Here is an 18,903-nt window from a genome sequence, read left to right as displayed (position 1 = left end):
TTCAGGAATCCGGCCCGCCAAGTACTTCATTTTCCCATATCAGGCCCGCCGACTGGAGAAGTTGCCCACCCCTGCTTTAGGGGCTTGTGGGGTAAATGTTAGGACTACAGGGTTGAACACAACAATTGACACCTATAAATGGCATACTATACAAGAAATCCAAATTTCAGCCAATTCTGACACTGTTTAAAAACTCACCCATTTTAGGGGGCTAGCGGGGTAAATACTGGGGTTATCAACAAAAACAAAGTGGGATGCACATCTACATGAATATATCTACCATCTGTGTAAATTTCAGCCAAATCCATCAAACATTTGATGGAAAAACGAGTCGGACAAACTTTGGGTAAAAACACCCATTTTAGGGGGCTAGCGGGGTAAATACTGGGGTTATCAACAAAAACAAAGTGGGATGCACATCTACATAACTATATCTCCCATTTGTGTAAATTTCAGCCAAATCCATCAAACATTTGATGGAAAAACGAGTCGGACAAACTTCGGGGAAAAAATACCCATTTTAGGGGGCTAGCGGGGTAAATACTGGGGTTATCAACAAAAACAAAGTGGGATGCACATCTACATAACTATATCTCCCATTTGTGTAAATTTCAGCCAAATCCATCAAACATTTGATGGAAAAACGAGTCGGACAAACTTCGGGGAAAAAATACCCATTTTAGGGGGCTAGCGGGGTAAATACTGGGGTTATCAACAAAAACAAAGTGGGATGCACATCTACATAACTATATCTACCATCTGTGTAAATTTCAGCCAAATCCATCAAACATTTTATGGAAAAACGAGTCGGACAAACTTTGGGGAGAAAAAAAAAAGAAAAAACAAACAAACAATTTGAGTAAAATCAATATGTGTCCCCTTCAGGGAAGGGGACCCATAATAACAGACTGAAAAGTCATGCCTCACCCATTATGTTCAATGCCTTTTAGGTCGAAACAGTCTGAACTGTCTGCAGCTTACTTATCAATTTCTTGGCTTGATGCTTTTGATAATAAACTTATAGTTCATATCTTATAGCACATCACATATTATATTAGTATGTTGGCCACCTGTCCTGGATGGAAATAAATTCCCCTTTAAAATGTTTTAAATAACCAAGAAGCGATTGCAGTGTATTGTATAGCACCATCTTAACTGATTGGTAACTTAATGCATGATTGAAATGAAATGAAAAAGAACAGAAAAACAACAACACATAAATACACAGTCAATATAGACCATGAAACAAAAGCCAGCTTGTCAACTTTTGGCAAAGGAAACTCTTCTTTGTTGTGGTAATGACTTTTTTAATGTATGGTCAGTTGGGCTGGCAAAGTTGTTAGTTTTCAAGCTTGACTTTGTAGGTTGCAGTCCAATATTTGGAACAGGGCCTTGTAAGTAACCAAGTTTTAGCAACATAGATTCAGCTGCAATCCTTTTAGCCTCTTTTTTGCTGTTACCCTCCCCTGAAACAGTTTCATCTTGTGCACTGCACTCAAACACAAAATTGGCCTTCTTTTCCTTACTGGTAATTGTATCAACCGATCGGTAAATGGGTACTGGCTGTTTTTTTGCCTGCATTATTTGCAAAAGACGACTGACCGGGTGCATGGTTACTGAGTTGTTGTTGCTTTTAGGTATCGGTTGTTTTTTATACTTTTCATGTGGTGTCAGCTTCGGTAAAGCACTCATTTCTTTCAAGGCACTTATAGCTGCTCGTCGTTTGGCTATTTTTTTGCTTAATCCACTTTCTGTGACCACAACGTGAAAACGTTCAGTATCTAACAATTCATCCTTAAAAGTTCCAACCTCAAGATGCATTGTGTAATGTCTCAAATGGGCTGGTCCTGTTTCGTTGGTTATGTTAAACCTCGCCCTTATGCCATGAGAAGCAGCAACCTCATGTAACTCACTCACTTCAGATTTTAATACGGGATCAAATGTCTGGATGGGAGGCAGATTTTGGTTTTCTATGAAAGTTAATGCTTTTTCTGCAGCTGCATGTTTGGCTGCCTGTGGAGTTTTGCCTTCTCCAGTAAATGTGTTTTTATCAACATCAAGTCTGATTTTGTAAAGATAAGCTGTGGTACACTTTGCATTGGTTTGTTCACAGTAAGAGTTGAAACTTGGGATTTGTTGAAAATCATCTTGGGTATATGATTGCACGTCGTTGTCATGAATATAATACTTCGATATAGGTTGCGTATAAATATTGGCTGGATTGCTTCGTGGTGGCATAGGTGCAATGTACGCTTGAATTCCAACATCTTTTTTGCTGATCAATGTATAAGACGATGAAAGTCCTCTTGACATCAGTAATCCATTCAGTTTTACTGTTGGGGTCAATGCTTTCATATTCTGAGATTTGATTTTTTGCTTTGGAATCTCTAATGAAGTATTAGCGATGGCCATTTCAGCCGCAGTAGTTTTGGCACTTTTCTTATCTTTTCCTTTACCTAACCAAGTCTCATTTCCAAGAGTAAGTGAGACTTCAAGGAGAGCACCAACTTTCCTTTCAACCTTGTATGTTGCCTTTAACTTGTGAAACCTACCCAAGTTATTGATAAAAGAAACCGGGTTTGTATCAGCATTGGCAGGTTTGTCATTCACTTGGTCTTCTCTGTGTTCAGGATTGTCAGTAGTTTTTGGACCATGCAATGGTGCATCCATTTATTTCAAAGTTACAAAATGTTGTTAAACTCACAAAACAAAAATAAACATTTCAATAACTACCTTGTTTTGTAAAAGTACAATCTGGAGCCCTTGTGTAGTTATTAACCACATTGGATTTTATGGCACATTTCGCCAAGATCTCGGGTGTGCACGAAGAATTTTCAGGTGTGCAAGTGTAAACGAAGAAATTTTAAGTTGTGCACGGACCAGTTAAGTGTGCACCTCATCAAGAAAAAGCTAACCGATTTACAAATATTTAACAAAATCTCAAAATAACCGTCAAATGCAATTGCGCCACTGGTTAACTAATGTAAAACGAAAATTTCGAAGGCGAATTTTTTTTTAAAGAGAACAAACACACCAGGTGTCGCAAACCTAATAAATGTCTGAAGTGTGCAATCAAACTTGAAAAAAATAGTCTCGGGTGTGCAGCTGCCATACTATCCATACTGGGTTATTAAACCAGATGCAAATACAGTTATATATGGTGAATTATTATTTAATTTACCATTCCTTTCCACAACTGTCCTGCACAGAACTTAAGAATTATAATGTTTATCACTTAGCTCAAGTTACAGAACAATCACAAGTTTATGTCACCTATGTGCCACTTTAAAAAATAATAAAATAGCCAGTCACCACTCGCCCACTAAATAAAAACAATGGCTCTTACAACTGATGACTCAGCAAAAAAATACAAGATTGTGTATTTGTGTTCGCGTCGGGGCAAAACCCCAAATAACGGCTGTTTTCGGTCAAATGATTCTATTAAAGAAACTTTTCTTTCTTTAAGAAAGCTAAAATAAGTATTGTCAAAGTGACTTAAACAACTTTTCATTCACTTAAAAATATGCAAAAAAAATATCAAATCAGCAACATACTGGTGAAAAATGATTTTTATTTTGTGACGTAACAATTCCCTTCTGTAGCAAAAGGTCACCGAAGTTCAACGGAGGCGTCAGTGCTGAACGTGTTGTGACTGTTGACTTCGTACGTGGGAAATACTGCAGGCAAAAAAATCCATATCGGAGTTTTCGATGATTTTACTTGATTGTTTATTCAAGAAAACGTATACTGTAAGTCTAAATTGGTCGAGCACCTGTAAATAATATTCACAACGCTGGACAAGTCGATAAATGATAAAATTAAGGTCCAAAACTTGTTATGGGCTGTAAGGCTTCTTTTGTTTGTCGTTTGTTTTGCCGGTTAGTGCGTAAAATGTGAATAATTTGCCTATAATAAGAAAAAATACTAACATTTAATAAAACAACCTGCAAGTTATAGGGATTTTTTGTGAATCGCTATTGGAAGGAAATTATGTCATTATAACCAGAGATATTTTACAGCTATTTTGTGTGGGTTAATTGTTTTGTCATAGTAAGAACAGTGATTTGTTTTTTGTTAAATTAATTGCAATCAGCTGTTGTTTATGTAACTGTTTGTGTTTTTGTACGAAATGATAAGTAAAAAATAAATATTATGTACTTTGTCTCTTACAAATAAAGTAGTGAAAATAACATAATGTATTTCCTGTAGCAAATGTTTTCGCATGTACAGTAGCAGACTTTACCACTTTTTGAGTATATATATTTTTGCAGCTACAACGATTACAGTGTACGCTTGGGTTCGCAACTTTTTTGTCACATTGATTTTGGTACAAACCAATTTTCAACACATAATGTTATGTGCATAGTTTTGCCACATGTGTATTTAATTGGTCTCTGTGAGAAAAATGCTATAGAGTACATTTTATTGGGTTGTACGAGCAATGAATATTTGGAGTGAAGTATAAACAACAATAAAAATATCACTTCTGCAAATCTTATGCACAAAGTTGGACCTGCCATGTCTACTCCTGCCACAGGCTGTGCACCTGCAGTACCCCTGATTTAATATAAGTTGTTTATCCCAATTATGTGTTGGCCTAAGTTTTGTTAAGAGTTAAACCATGGTTTAAAATCTGGTAATCGTTGGGCATATGTGATGAATGGTGTAAGTTTCATAGTTTTTTGTTACAATCTGTCTGAGATATGTTATTTGTAATATGCCGAAACATTTAAACAGTCACTGGTTGAATGGAAATAATAAGCAATGGGCTCAATTGTTTTATATCTTGACTACAGGAGGCAGAACTGACTATTGTCACCTATTGTTTTCAAACAATCCATTATACATAAAATGTTTTTTGTCAGACTAAGAATTACAACCATCTACTGTGTACATATTTTCTTGTTTGTTGTGTGTTTTACTGCTTATGGTTTTATAACATAATTTTGACATGAACATGCAATAAACAGGAATAATAGACCAAAATAGAAAATATTTTCTTAAAATGTATGTAAGTCAAAGCCCAAAATACATCATATCAATGGTACAACATATATACATAATGTTATTAACTCACTTTGCTTAATACTGGTTTAATAAGTAATCTTGTTTTTTGAAAAGAAAATTGAAGAAAATAATAGCATGTGAGGTTTTTGTAGGCTTACATAAATATGCATCAGGAGCTGTTGTTATTTTCCAGCTATGGATGCCTTCATTTTCTATTTTTCAGGTTTGTTAGAAATGCAAAATGCCAAATAGTAATGTGATAAAGAAATGATCAAGTGTGTTGTTGTTGGGAAGCACACAACATCTGACCCAATAATATATTGCTCCAAAAGATGTTTTGGTTCTCCGCTTGTTGTCTGATTCCGTTTGTATGGAGCAGGAACAACCAAACTCAAGTCTTCATCCAAGTTCCCAAATGTCAGTGTCATATAATGTCTCCAAGTCTACTCAGGTAAGGAATCATCTCTACTTGTGAGACTAGTTTCAACAGTGTCTTAGGTTTCATCAGAATTTCCTGGGCATTGTGTTGTGGCTGGATGTTTTATGATAAGATGAAACTATGCTCCAGTTTTAAACCTTGTTGGTTGTTTGGGTTAGAGTTTGTTTATTTCTTAGCTTGGAGAAAAAATGGCTGAATGCATTTTATGCAATGTTCGATATTCTAATGGAAAAAGTTGTTTTGTAGCATATTAAAAAAGGAAATTCTAGAAATGAAAACATGGTGATGATAGTTGATAAAGTTACTTAGGTCTGAAAACAGACAAAACTTGTAAATCACTTATTATTGATCCAGTTAGAATCATTATGATAAACATATTGATGATGACATTACTGCCAAATGAAGGCCACTGCAAAAACCTTTATTATACAAACCATGTAGTTTTTACAACTTTTCAGTGTAAAATTCCAGATGAATCTATTATTGACAGCTATAGTAAACACATGTCATTTGGCCATCTTATATCCTGTGCCCATCACGCCCATATTTGCATGTCTTGAAATAGGAAGCTCTAGTCATGTCGGTACTTATTAATGCTAATGCCATGCAAATCAACACTTATATGTTTAAACACATGGATGCAATTTTCATAGAGTATAAATACAAAGTTTACATGACCATAACTTGCCGTATTTGTGCAATCGTAAAGTTTCCAAAAGTATGCAGGACTCTTTATTAAGTAGTGTGATATGCTGAAAAAATAGGCATTTTGTAAAAATACTTTAAAAACCCTTAAATTTGGGAATAAATTCTGTAACTTTGTTTTATTTTTTGAAAGTTACCTTACTTAAAATATTTAGAACATTTTCAATTTTGTAACACAGCCTTCTAGACATTGTAACACAGCCTTCTAGAAGCTTTAAAATGCCATTGTTGATTATATCACAGTATGAATATTGTGTAACACCTCCACTGGGCGTTTTTCAAAAAGCAAACTGTATTTAAGGCACTGAAATGTGACACTGGATGCCTTGTTAAGGGTATCAAGTTGTTCTTTGTTTCATATGGACTTTATTTACATCAATTTAAGCAACGGTGTTGAGCAAAAAGTATTTGTGGCCATTCAGGTGTATCTGGTTACTCTTCAGGCTTTTTGTTTTGGGGTATGGGTTTCTTTTTAGCTGGGTTTTGTATGGATTGGTCAAATGTGGGCAACCCACAGTTGTACGAGTGAAATCGAAATGGCTGACACAAGCAGCTTGGTAGAACTGGCCTTAATTTGAAATGATTTGGGAGCGTGTTAGTTTACAAATGAAAAAGGTATGTTTGGACAGTATTGTGTACAAATATTTGCTTTACGTTCTTTTTTGAAAATAATAAAAAAGCACATATGTTGTTCAAGTTAAGAAAGAAGTATTTTTGTTGACAATTCTGTCATTAATTAACTAGTTGTAAAACATTAAGCAATGGAAGCTCTTTGTGTGGTTGAGGTATTGTAAAACTATTGTTGAGATGTTTTTCTTACACTTTAGGTTTATTTAGTAAACTTATTGTAAGCACTAATATCAACAGTTGTCAGTGAGATGGCACAGTGTAGCTTTTCAACTTTTCCTTTAACCCTTTCAAAAGCGCCAACAGGCACAAATTTAAATGCGAGTCAAGCGAAGCTAACCCAACCTCATGCGAGAAGCGGAACACAATGCGTCGTTGCGCCTTAAAAACACAAGCCCCGCATTCAAATCAGTGAAACCTCCAAGGGTACGCTTCATGCTCCCGTGCAGCCGTGAAGGCCAGCGCCTTTTGCGCGTCACTGGGCCGTAAAAGCGATCCAGTTACTTGAGGTTGCTTTAAGTCAGTAAACTTTTCGTCGATCGCCAGTTCTTAGCGTGTTTCAATTTGAGTCGTTGTTCGTTTCCAGAGCGCAAGGATCTCCAGTATGCCAGCAGTAACGTCGATTGCAAAGCCATTGTCAGTGGCATCTGCTTCCACACCACTGGGAGATGAAAGGAATTCGTCCAGTTCACATTTGGACCCGTCTTTGCGGTATATCGACGCCCAACGCGCAGTTCACTCGCAATATGTCATGCAGCTCTTGCAACTTCAGCGACGTGCCGGTTTTCTTTGTGACATCACAATCCACGTCCGCGAGAGATCGTTTAAGGCACACAAACCGTTGTTGGCGGCGTGCAGCTTATACTTCCGGTAAGTCTCTCTGTCTGATTTACTTCCTATTTGCATAATTGTTCAAAAGGAATGTCTGATTGTCGATTTCCATATTGTAATGTTTTGGCACTTGTGCGATTATCGGATGCTTGTCAACATAAAGCAAATAATGGGCAAAAATATTAATCTGTGAAGATATTAAATAAAAGTACGATTTTTGCAGTAACGATTCATGCATGTTTTATGCCGTTTTATCAAATAAGTTAAATTTAAGACAAGTAGTTTTTTTTGTTATATTTCCGTCAAAAGTTTGTTACGTTTGAAAGGTAACAAATGTACATGTTACATAACAGTTCGACCGCAAAGCATATAGGTTCGTGCGCGGTTTCATCAAACGGATTTGCATTCGTACTGACATTTATCAACGCCATGGAAAATAAATGCCAATTGTCATGCTTTGCCAGAATTTGCATTTTTTAGTGTGGTGAAACATATAAGCGATGCAAAAAAACATTTTTTACCACAAACCGCTACATATGCAAACAGTTAATCAAGCAACCGCTGCACAGGAATTAGGATGACTGACAATACGGAAATATGGGTTGAAATTAGCGCTAGAAACACGAAACCGTCTTCCTTTATTCCGCTAAGGTTCGATTTCGTAATATCGATGCCGCCAACCCAAAACAGCTTTGCATGAACGCGACAGTCTCGTTAAACATTGCTGAAGTCTGTAAATCATTAAGCTATTCGCTGTAGCTAATGGCATCACTTCGTTCTTTAGTTTTTGTATTTGCGCAGACCAAGGTATTCTTGACTGGATGTGGGTGGACCATCGCGCCCTTACCGTGTGTTAAATATACACCCCGGGTTAATATGTAGCTAAGTGTAGACACCCGCGATATTATGTGAACCGCCTGTTTTATAACTAGACCTAGCGGTTTATGGTTAATGAACTACGTCGTTGGAAGTTCTTGTTCCCATCACCACAGGCAAACACATATTGGTATTTTGAAACTCAAGTTTTATGCACTTACGTGTGTATTGACGTCAAAGGTAGAGATGATGCAATTATTGGCACGAAATTTGATGGAAAATAAAACGCTCGTTAATTTTGGTCAGGTACGACCATCGTAAGCGTTTCAGTTGGTGCTGGTTTTTATTTAAAAGTTACACACAAAGATATATGGCGTATATAAAATAAGTAGGAACGTATGTGTATAACTTGTAAAAATATAAATATACATGTATGGCGCGGGGATAAATGTATTGTTCAAGTCCAAAGCTAACTGTCGTAGAACTTGCATCAAGTGATTGAATTTACGTTACAGATTATAAAGCTTATAGCAACGGCTGCCATCATGACCAGTGCAAAAATAGGCAAAATAATTCAAGTAATGTGAAAGTTTAAACGTAATTAAGTATCTTTATCTTTTTTTCACGTAACTTTTTTATGCAAAAAATTGGTTTCTATGCGTTGGTGTGCAAAAATATCTTTGCTTAACCTTTTTGACTTGTAGATACAATCGTCACATTGATTACCGAGCAAACATGGACTTACACAACCGTTAAAAATATTCACCAATTGCGTCAGATGTCACCGCTATATTTGCCTAAGCTGACATTTCAGGAGGCTGGTTACTACCTAACGCCCGTTTCTCACAAAACAACTTTTTTCCACTGAAAAATCATTATTGTGTCCAATTACCACAAATGGCGTGTATGAATATAATATTTTGCTACGGGAATTCAAATTTGCTGAATTACAGAAAGCTTAATATAAAATTCTTATCACATTTTTGTGTCAAAAATTCGTTATTGTAATTTAAACCTTTTGTAATTTTAATTAATACTGCAAATAAGTCAACTTCGTGGGGAAAAGAGGCTGTAAAATCGTTAAACGAACGCTCATATTACCGGGATTATTGTGGTAAAGGTGTCTGCATAGCCCCACTTGTAACTTTGCGCGATTCTGATTGGTCGGTACTTGACATGTGACGCAAAGTAGTTCGTCACGTATGACTGCGCAACACGGCTGAAGGTTCCAGAAAGCAAACAACTCTGCGTGTTTTTCTGACAAAAAAGGCTTTCCTAATCCTTGTTGCGTGGACGTGAGAATTTGTTACAAAGAAACTTGGCAAAGAAATAATGAACGAAAAGGCGATTGGTCAGTTTGAAAACAACGTCACAAAGGCGTGACGACCACCTTCCCTTCAACGTCATGCTCTGTTTGACAAAAAAAGTTTCAACTATTTTCCCACCAATACCGTAGTTCATATCTCATTAGTAGGTTGGCGTGTTGTAGTTCTTGTCTCCAAATATTAAAACGATTGAAACGAACCTTTAGGGTTGGGTTTGATTTATTCTGTTTTAGACCATTTGCATCCTGCTAGTGAAACAAATTTATTAAACATTTCTTAATTTGCGGCCTTTTAGTATCTGGGCGACAAAGAAAACTTTTGTTTGCTGTACCTGATAAATCATTAACTTTTTGAAAGATGAATCGAAAACTAGATTTTTCTGTTGCTGGTCATTTGTTAACAAAGCAGTTTTTAAGAAGCGCCTTCCATCAAGGGGACGCGTATTTTTTCGAACGTTTTGTTTCTTTTTTGTTGTATCATTTCTGTTTAAGGTTAGTTTGACCCCGTTTTTGGTGAAGTAATGGTGATTTGAATTTCTTTAAGTTTGCACACGTAATATACAGGCACATGTGGTTGTTCACTGTGTATTTTAAGCCCACTTCACCCAACAGGTAACCCACATTCACGCAAAACTTGACATTTTCGTTTTTGACGTTTTGCAAACCAACCATGACCTTTAACACCTGCCTTTCAAATCTCCCTAAGGGCAAGTTACAAAATAATTGGTAAAATTATTCAAACTTTAATGTATTTCTGTTTCGAATTGCGGCTAAAACAATTGCATAGTTCGACATTTACATGACCTTAACCCTCCGAATTGCTACTTGCTTAAACTGGGACGTTAAGAATGCTTTGTTTGTGGCCTGTTTCACTTACAGTTTTCTACCCTGCCAAAAAGCTTTTTGAAAAATGTTTAACACGAAATATATATATATATTGGATTTAGGACGCGCTCGCAAATTTCAGGTGTAAAGTACAAATTCAGAAACCCAATTTTTCTTTTTGTTACCAAAAGAGGCTTTTTTGTGCAAAGATTTTGGAAAATGTTACATCCAATTCTACACACAAAATCGTTTTTAAGGTTAAGTGAAACATACGGTCTTTTGAAACCTCTTTATTGTCACGAAATATCCAATACATTACGTTCTAACCCTTCCCTCATATTCTTAGATCCCTTTTTGCCGACGCCGCCATCAAAGACTCCGCTGCCCTTGATTTAAACATCCTGACACCTTCTGGTTTTGAGGTTCTGCTCGATTACATATATTCGGGAAGTTTGGCGATCACAGCGGAGAACAGCACAGAAGTCTTGTCGGCTGCAACTTGTCTGCAGGTGGGATGCTGAATGTGGCTACTTTATAGTGGATTCGAGGGGTTCGGTTCCGCGTGTGCGGATTCGATTGAAACTCGTTCGGTTTAGTTCAGGCGTCTTTTTTGGGAATCGGTTGCGTGTGCGTATCCGAATCTTTGACCGGACCACATTACAACTATTCGAATACTTTAAATTTGGATTCGGTTCCGTGTGTAGTGCCAGATTCGTTTAGCCTAATCGTAATGATTAAGCAAATTACATTGCAGAGTTAGTTTGTAATTCGGATCCGGTCGAAGGTCCTAGATTAAAATAGCTGAATACCAGACCGATCTAATCTAGTCCTATTCCTATTCTGGAATAGTACAGTCGGTTTATTGTGACTCGTTCCGATTCGCTTCCTAATATAATTGCTTTGTAAATATTCAAGGATCAGTTTGTGAGATGAGGTATTGACGTAGTGTTATCTCAGGGCCGGGCAACATTTGTTACTGTGGGGCCAATTACATATGTCGAAATTGGATGGCGGGCCGCACCTGTGTATAACACAAAGTGATTTTGCTTTGTTGCTTGCCAAGTATGCTTAACTACAAGCATAATTCGTATTTGATTCTGGCTTCATAATGCCAGGTCGCAGAAAAATAGCATCGGGCACATTAATCAGCTCAAACATATATAATAGTTGGACTCGTTTGCCAGTACATTTATAATCCAAGCGTCTCTGCACAACCTTTAAAGAATGGTCGCATGCGGCCCGCGGGTTGCCCACCCCTGTGTTACCTGTTGGTTGCATTCATTTCATACTGTTTGAACCAGTGTCAATTGTGATAAAACCGACAATATTTGTTGTGAGTTAGCTGCTACATTGGTTTATTTAGATTTGATTTTTTTGTGGAGGACGGGGGTCGAACCTGAAATCAACCTATTGTTACTCTAGTTTTTCCTGACCACCTGAAAATTTGTGGAGATGCAGTAAAAATTTTGGGCTTTATTTCTGATTCATCAACTTGGCTCTACAAGTTTTTTTTAACAGGCAACTAATACGTATGCGAGCGCCGAAGTTTGCCGACAACATGCGCTGCACGTAAGTGCGGTTTTATAATATGTCGTTGTCCGCCTTATCACTACGAAACTGGCATCGAAGTAAAAATAACATCTTTCGGCCATAGTTTCTGTACCACATGTTACATAACGTAAAATTGTCCTTTTCGTGCGAATTTGCCAACCCGTCCTCCCGAGAGCGGTTTCGTTTCCAGTTTATTTGTTATGCAACCTAAGTCCGGCGTGCTATGCTAAGGAAATGAATATGGGATAATTAATGAAGGCAGCGAATGTTGAATTTTATCCATTTGAATCGAATGACATTCACGAATCAACATTTCGTGCCATGCTTCGAAAGTCATTTGTTTACAATTCAAAAGTTGGATTTGTCGTTGCAGACAAATTCGGGCACGTTCAGTAAGGAAGTTTAGTCCGTTGTTTTTTGATTGTGCAGGTCGACGACCCGGTAAAATGCATACATGTGAATTTTCATTTGTTTTGCATAACAAGTCGGATATAAGAATTTAAACATTTTATCAAATTTTGTAATTGTTCTTAAGCCAATAACTTACAAATTTTTAACATTTTTTTACCCAACAATTGTATGTAAAAAATAAAAATCGGTAGTGTACATTTGTGCTTGTTCGTCAAATCATTATTGGTTTAACTGATATTGTTTGTCGTCTTAATGGTGGGTTAGTAGTAAAACTCCGACTGTTCATTATTTATATTTGAATAAGTGATGGTTGGTTATGCAAATTGGACACCTATTGCTGTTAAACGCTTATTAACATTTTAGCTTAGGAAATTAAAAAGGAAATGAGGTCACCAAAGTTTGAATAACACTATCACCTATTGTCTCATAGAATACCAATTTGTCTTTTTGCTAATACGAATTATGAAGCTTTTTGCAAGTGCTTTTGCGCAGTATTTCTGGTTTGGTCCGAGGACATCCGCATTTGCATGTGTTCGTGCGGCATCGTCACTTCGTCTGTTACTTTGTGGCGGTTTCGTCTTTTTATAGTGAAGTAGATCGTGGTAAAGTTCATTATCAAATTCAAATTCGTCCAGTAATTACGAGTTATGGCTTTAACCTGTTAACATGTTCAATTAGATTTACGTAAATGAAAAGTTATTTGCGTGTGTGTCTCGTGGATGTAAGAAGGCTACAGTAATTATATATTTCTATGTCTATGACGTAAGTAGAAGGTGAAGCTAAGGTTGTTTGTTACTTGACAAGCGTTGCAATCAGTTCTATTTTTTATGCCGTGACTTTTCGCTCATGACATTACACATTAAAAATCGTGTCGCGGCAAACAGATAGCGTTACCTAGCAATTTCAAGTAATCTCTTACAGCAAGTGCGTTGACCTTTGCTGCACAAACTCAGGTCTGTTTCAGGAATTTGCATCTCAAGGCTTGCTCTTTTTACTGCTGTTTAATACACACAGGTGACTTCTGTACAAATTTTGCACTTGGCACGGTGCAGTTTGCAAAATATGCCCCTTGGGCCATTTACGAACCTGGGTGAGTTCGTTGTTTTGTTTATTTGGAGCCAGAATTAAAGTTCAGTTTTCTGAAAACTACTCACTTGCAATTATGAGGTTATCTGCAGTTCACTTTCGACAAACGAACTATGAAACATTTCGCGGTATTTTATGACAAAACACTTCAACTATTATGTTGCTTTAAGTGATGATTTAATTTTTGCGTAGAAATTGCGTTATCGATGGATGGAGCTATAATGGTGCAAGTTTTAAAACCAAGTTATGACATAAAAAAAATTTTAAGAAATTCATTTTGCGTGAAAATACGTGTTGATTATGATTTTGGGATAACACGCTGTCTAACATTTTAGAAAATTTTAATTACATCTTTTTCTGCGTACTAATTGGTTCAAACTGGAATCATTATCATAAAAGTACAATTTTGTACGAGAATAACTATATTGTTTAGAACATTTTACATAAACTAATTGTTATTCTATTTCATTCACTGGTAAACGCAGCGTGGGTGCTTATAACACGTATCTTTGTTGGTAAATAGAAGGTAACAAACTGGAACGAATCAGTTCCATTACTTGTTACCCAACATCGCCAAATATGCTTCTGATGCGCTACCGCAATCTGCTGAAACCGCCGTCACCTTCACCTTTAACCTTCCACAAAGGTCAAAATCGCAACATTTTGGCTTTTTTACCTATAAAGGCAATTGTTACATATAGCGGTTTTAGTGAGGCAACGGATGCTCGTTGATGGTTTAAACTTTAAACCAGTGGTTCTCAACCGCCGGTCCGCGTCAACGTTTCGGCCGGTCCGCCAAACATATTACAATTTTATATCTCAATTGCAAAATGCAAGATGTTAGAGAAATCGTGTGGAAGTCAACGCTCTACTTCGCCTTGCAGAAACTTCATTAGAACCGCGTTTAAAACGTATGATATCAAACAGGCAGCAGTAAACTTCTCATTTAATTGAATTTTTTACACTTTTTTTGATCTGCATATTTTTGTCGTGATTACATTTTGGGTTGATTGAAAGTCCACCGGTCCGCAAAATTTTTTTTGAAAGTTTACCAGTCCGCAAACTTAAAAGGTTGAGAACCACTGGTTTAAACAACCAGTTTAATGATTTTTGCGGATTTGTTACCAATTTTGGGGGGGAAAGCAGACAAAAGTAAATTTGAGTGCTAAAAGTTAGAACTGGATTTAACCTGAACGAAGGTTATCTGTACGAAGTTTTATGGCGCCAAAACGGTTGACACCGTCGCAGTCATGAAGGGTGCAAGGACCTTCTGAGATTTGCATAAACACCCAGAAATTACGAAAATCCGGAGACTCGGCGGTCGGAAAATTTGCATAATCGTGCTGTATTTTGTCTAAAGGCGAATATGGGAATGTATGAAGCGAAATGTTTATCTCGAAATCACCTAGTGGGTTTCCTTTAATTGCCTGAACATCGAACTATTGTTATGTGTGGAATAAGTATTTAAATAATCTCTCGTATAATCGTACAACAAAGCTTAAAAATTGTAAATCTGTAAAACAATGTGCTAAGAAGTCGTGTAAGGGTTTACCTTTAAGCCTGTCAACGATGGTTTACCTTTAAACTTTGTCAACCGTAACACATTTTGCAGATGACCAATGTAGTGGAGACATGTCTTAACTTCATGCGTTCATCATTTCGAATGTGCCGTACAACAGACGCTCTGCAGCAAGTCCCTACAGCGGCCGTTCTAGTCAACGGAACCGATCCATTCGGTGCTGCAGCGAAACAGTGGCCTGCACACTCCCCCCAGCGCACGATAGCGCCCCCTAGCAAGCATTCCCCGCACCCCCCGATCAAGGTCACGACCGTTGGAGGTGCAATGGTACCCCCTGACGTGCGTCCGCTGCAGGTTGGTGATTTTGGTTTTGTCGTTGACAGTTAAGGATATTCACTTTGTATCCGCTACTGGGAGTCCTTACTCTTAACAACAGTTTCCTTTTTGCCGTCAGATTTCCCGTCACGGCCCCCAACACTTCCAATACGCTACATTGCATTATACAAAGCTGCTTTAAAATCCGTTGCAATGCTCACTGTTGAATAACTATTGAAATTATGATGCAGAATTTATCAATTGCCGAAAACTGTACATGATGTTATTCTTTGGTTGTGGAAATACCTAAGCCAAAAGTTGCCTTTAAAACTACAGTATCTTTGGCCATGTGCGGCTACACACATTTTACTTTAAACCAAATATTGTTGTATCTGCTGTAAAAAGGATGCTGTACCAATTATGTGTGGTAGACTAGTGCTCTTCAACCGGTGTGCGCGAGATATTGGAAAAACTTTCAAGATGCTAGAAAAAAGATGTAGGTTTCAACTTATGCATAACCCAGGTAAACTTTTTCAATGATTTATCCCCGTGTCTAGTTTGATAGTGTCTGTGTTACATTCGGGTTATGATAGGACATCAAGTGTTGGTTTTTTCGCTGATGTTTCATAGAAAATTCGCGAACATATGCTTGGAGTTAATTGACAAGATGATATGCATAACGATTTTTCATAACGCTTTTTATCTCAGTTTACCTTTCAAGTAAACAGGGTGCATGAGTTCGTCACAACAACTTTAAGGGTTCACCACACACAAAAAGGTTGAAGAGCACTGTGGAGTGTGGTAGACAATAAAATCAAAATATTAGGCAAAACCCACAAACGAATTGTGTTTTAGTTTTTTCAGGGTGCACAACCCAAGCACTGCGTAACCAATTTCACCCTCCATTAAAGCTAGGTTCTAAATAACTTATAACCCTAATGCCTGCGCTATATAAGCAGACTTCATTTTAGAATACAACCAATTTCTTTTTTTATTTCCTACTTAAACATTGTATGATGACAAAACGCCTGATTAAATGTGAAAGACCCAGTTTAAGTTGTGCGCATCTATTTTGGGGGCCATATATTTTAGTTGTTCACTATTTTCTTCTTAAAATAGAATCAACAATTTCATTTTGTCTGTCTCAACTTCCTTATTCAAATAGAATAAAAAAAATCGATTATTTTCGTTTTACTCGCGTATCTGAATGTTTTTACTGTTTAAAAAGGGCAAATAGCAACTAAACAAGATCATCAGTGATTTTCTTCCCCCTTACACAGACTAATAGTAACAGTTACATTTCAGGACAACTTGAAAATAGTGTCTACGGGCAGCATCAACGAAGCCGAATTTAAAAGTATGTTGGAGCATTCAAACGTTCCTACGATCCCGCCTACTCCTCCCACTGGTAAGTTGCAAAGTTGAAAACATTTCCTCTCTACTATGAAATGATGCGCGGTGTGCACGTAAACACGAAAGTTTTACCAATGCTTTGACATAGGAGCAAAAATGGAGAGAAATGCTATATTGTTAGATGGATTTGAAAATAGATTTGTTTCGCATTTCTTGCCATGCCTTTTATACACATTATATACACAGTAAATTTACATGTAAACCTGCGGTTCTTAACCTTTTTTTGTCCACGCCCCCCTAAGGTGTTTGTCGGGCACTTCACGCCCCCCTAAAACAGACAAAAAACGACAGTTTTTTCGAACACATGCAGCAATGGAACTACCAGAAGTTTCCGTTGCCTATGTTGTAAACCAGGTATCACCTAATTACGGCCCGAGGGGCGTTAATGATTGTGCAAACATTCATATGATACATTTCAGTAATAATTTTACCTGGTCTAACAGGATAACAAGGCATAAGTATCATCCAAAAGCAGTTTGTTACGTCACATACAAAAGCAAAGAATAGTGATTGTGTGCGAACAATTGCTTTTTTAGTTCCTTGTGGTAGAACAAACGTGCATTAGTTAGTATGTGACACTTCTATAATTTTACAATTAAAGAGCGGTACAATCCGAATACAAATAGGATCGTGGGAAGACATGAACCCTTTGCGGACCCGTCAAAATTGCCTCACGTGTGCCAGTTTGGGAAAGGCTGCGTCAGGGCTTGTAACCCATGCGACTCTCGAGCGTGATTATTAAAATGATCCGGCCCGCAGTAAAAAAATTGGTGACCCCTGTTCTAAACTGACAAACTAAAAACTTGCCACGTATGTCATTGCTCAAAATTTGTGTTACGCCAAAGGTATCGCATCATAATATTCGTTCCTTTTTAAAAGCGTTTGTGCTTGCAAACAATGCACTACACTTGCAAAATTAATTTTAGGGGAGGTGAGTCCAAGTTAAATAAATTTGTTTATTTAACTTTTGGCTCGCGCCCCCCTTGGAAATGCCTGGTGCCCCCCTGGTTAAGAACCACTGATGTAAACTCACAGACACATTATAATGTGGTTTAAAAACGAACAACGAAAATGCATATAAACTACAGAAGTGTTTTCGTTGCGTTGTGACGTGCTTGCGTTTAATTATTTTCCCCTTTGTTTGTCGTGTACTGTACTAGTTGCATTCAGTGTTAATTACTCTGATGAAGGCAACCTGTATATAAGAAGTCAAAACGTCGGAATAAAAATACATTTGCCAGAATAGCTCTATAAACCTGAAACTACAAATGGTTCGGCATAAGTACAAAATAGAGTTTAAATTTCGTTATGTGTGAACAAATTTATGCCGTTATCTTGTGGGTTATTCAATGACATTTCAATACTTTGTCATTACTAACACTGCCTTGCGGCACAGGTCTCATGAACGGTGATACGGCAGGTGGCGCAACAGAGTCTCTTCCGAGTACGTCACAGTTGCAGTCAGTCTTGCCGTTGCTTGTTACCAAGGAGCCGAGACAACCGACCTTGCAGGAAGTCCAACAGCTGCTTTCGTCTCTACCTCAAGATAGCCGCCCAACTCAAATACAACAACCGCAACATCGGTCAGGAAACGCTTGGGAGAATTCGTATGAAGCCCGACAACCTCAATTTGCCCACCACAATCTCTACCATGTACCTGCAAGCAAAGACCCACTGTAAGTTTAACACTCATTATTACAATGCTATTGGACCAGTGTTATAAGTCGGATCGGGTTCGGGCTTGGGTTTCTTTAAAAAAAAACGGGATTGAGTCGGGCCTGACTACACACTGTGTCCGTATTTTTAGGAATAAACTTAACTAGCTATGTAGCTAGTTGCTGGACCTGACCTAATGTCAAACAGCCCTGAAACGCCTTGTTCGGGACCTATTGTATATTGTGTTTGTTGTATTGATCTTTCCTGGGGCTTCAATGTATAGGTCTGTCAATCAAACTTTCGTGCCTAAACCGGCTTCTTAAAAACGATTCGGGCTTGTACTTTCGGATTCAGGCCCAATTTCGGGCCCGTTTGGAG

The 18,903-nt window shown here is 37.6% G+C and overlaps 2 protein-coding genes across 2 annotated transcripts in view; one reads left to right on the top strand and one right to left on the bottom strand.

Annotated features, from left to right (window-relative positions):
- Positions 1-1,116: 1,116 nt before the first annotated feature.
- LOC145238538 (double-stranded RNA-binding protein Staufen homolog 2-like) lies at positions 1,117-3,326 on the bottom strand. Its single transcript, XM_080101741.1, has one exon. It carries the CDS (start codon positions 2,668-2,670, stop codon positions 1,261-1,263), a length of 1,410 nt encoding a protein of 469 aa, XP_079957867.1. The 5' UTR covers positions 2,671-3,326; the 3' UTR covers positions 1,117-1,260.
- Positions 3,327-5,174: 1,848 nt separating this feature from the next.
- LOC145238535 (uncharacterized) overlaps positions 5,175-18,903 on the top strand; it is a 31,624-nt gene continuing 17,895 nt past the window's right edge. Inside the window, exons 1-6 of the mRNA XM_080101732.1 lie at positions 5,175-5,458; positions 7,365-7,648; positions 10,921-11,083; positions 15,235-15,495; positions 16,762-16,864; positions 18,266-18,545. Of these exons, the coding sequence (XP_079957858.1) occupies positions 5,378-5,458; positions 7,365-7,648; positions 10,921-11,083; positions 15,235-15,495; positions 16,762-16,864; positions 18,266-18,545 (1,172 nt within the window). The 5' untranslated portion in view covers positions 5,175-5,377. The remainder of the gene's footprint in view (positions 5,459-7,364; positions 7,649-10,920; positions 11,084-15,234; positions 15,496-16,761; positions 16,865-18,265; positions 18,546-18,903) is intronic.

This window comes from Phallusia mammillata, chromosome 7 (assembly GCF_965637545.1).
Source record: "Phallusia mammillata chromosome 7, kaPhaMamm4.hap1.1, whole genome shotgun sequence".
NCBI classification, from domain to species: Eukaryota; Metazoa; Chordata; class Ascidiacea; order Phlebobranchia; family Ascidiidae; genus Phallusia; species Phallusia mammillata.
Note: the sequence above shows the minus strand (reverse complement) of the source record. Positions and strands in the feature narration are given on the sequence as shown.

What these genes read in the sequence shown, in the direction of transcription:
- LOC145238538 (XM_080101741.1), bottom strand. Translation starts at nt 2,670, where the DNA reads ATGGATGCACCATTGCATGGTCCAAAAACTACTGACAATCCTGAACAC.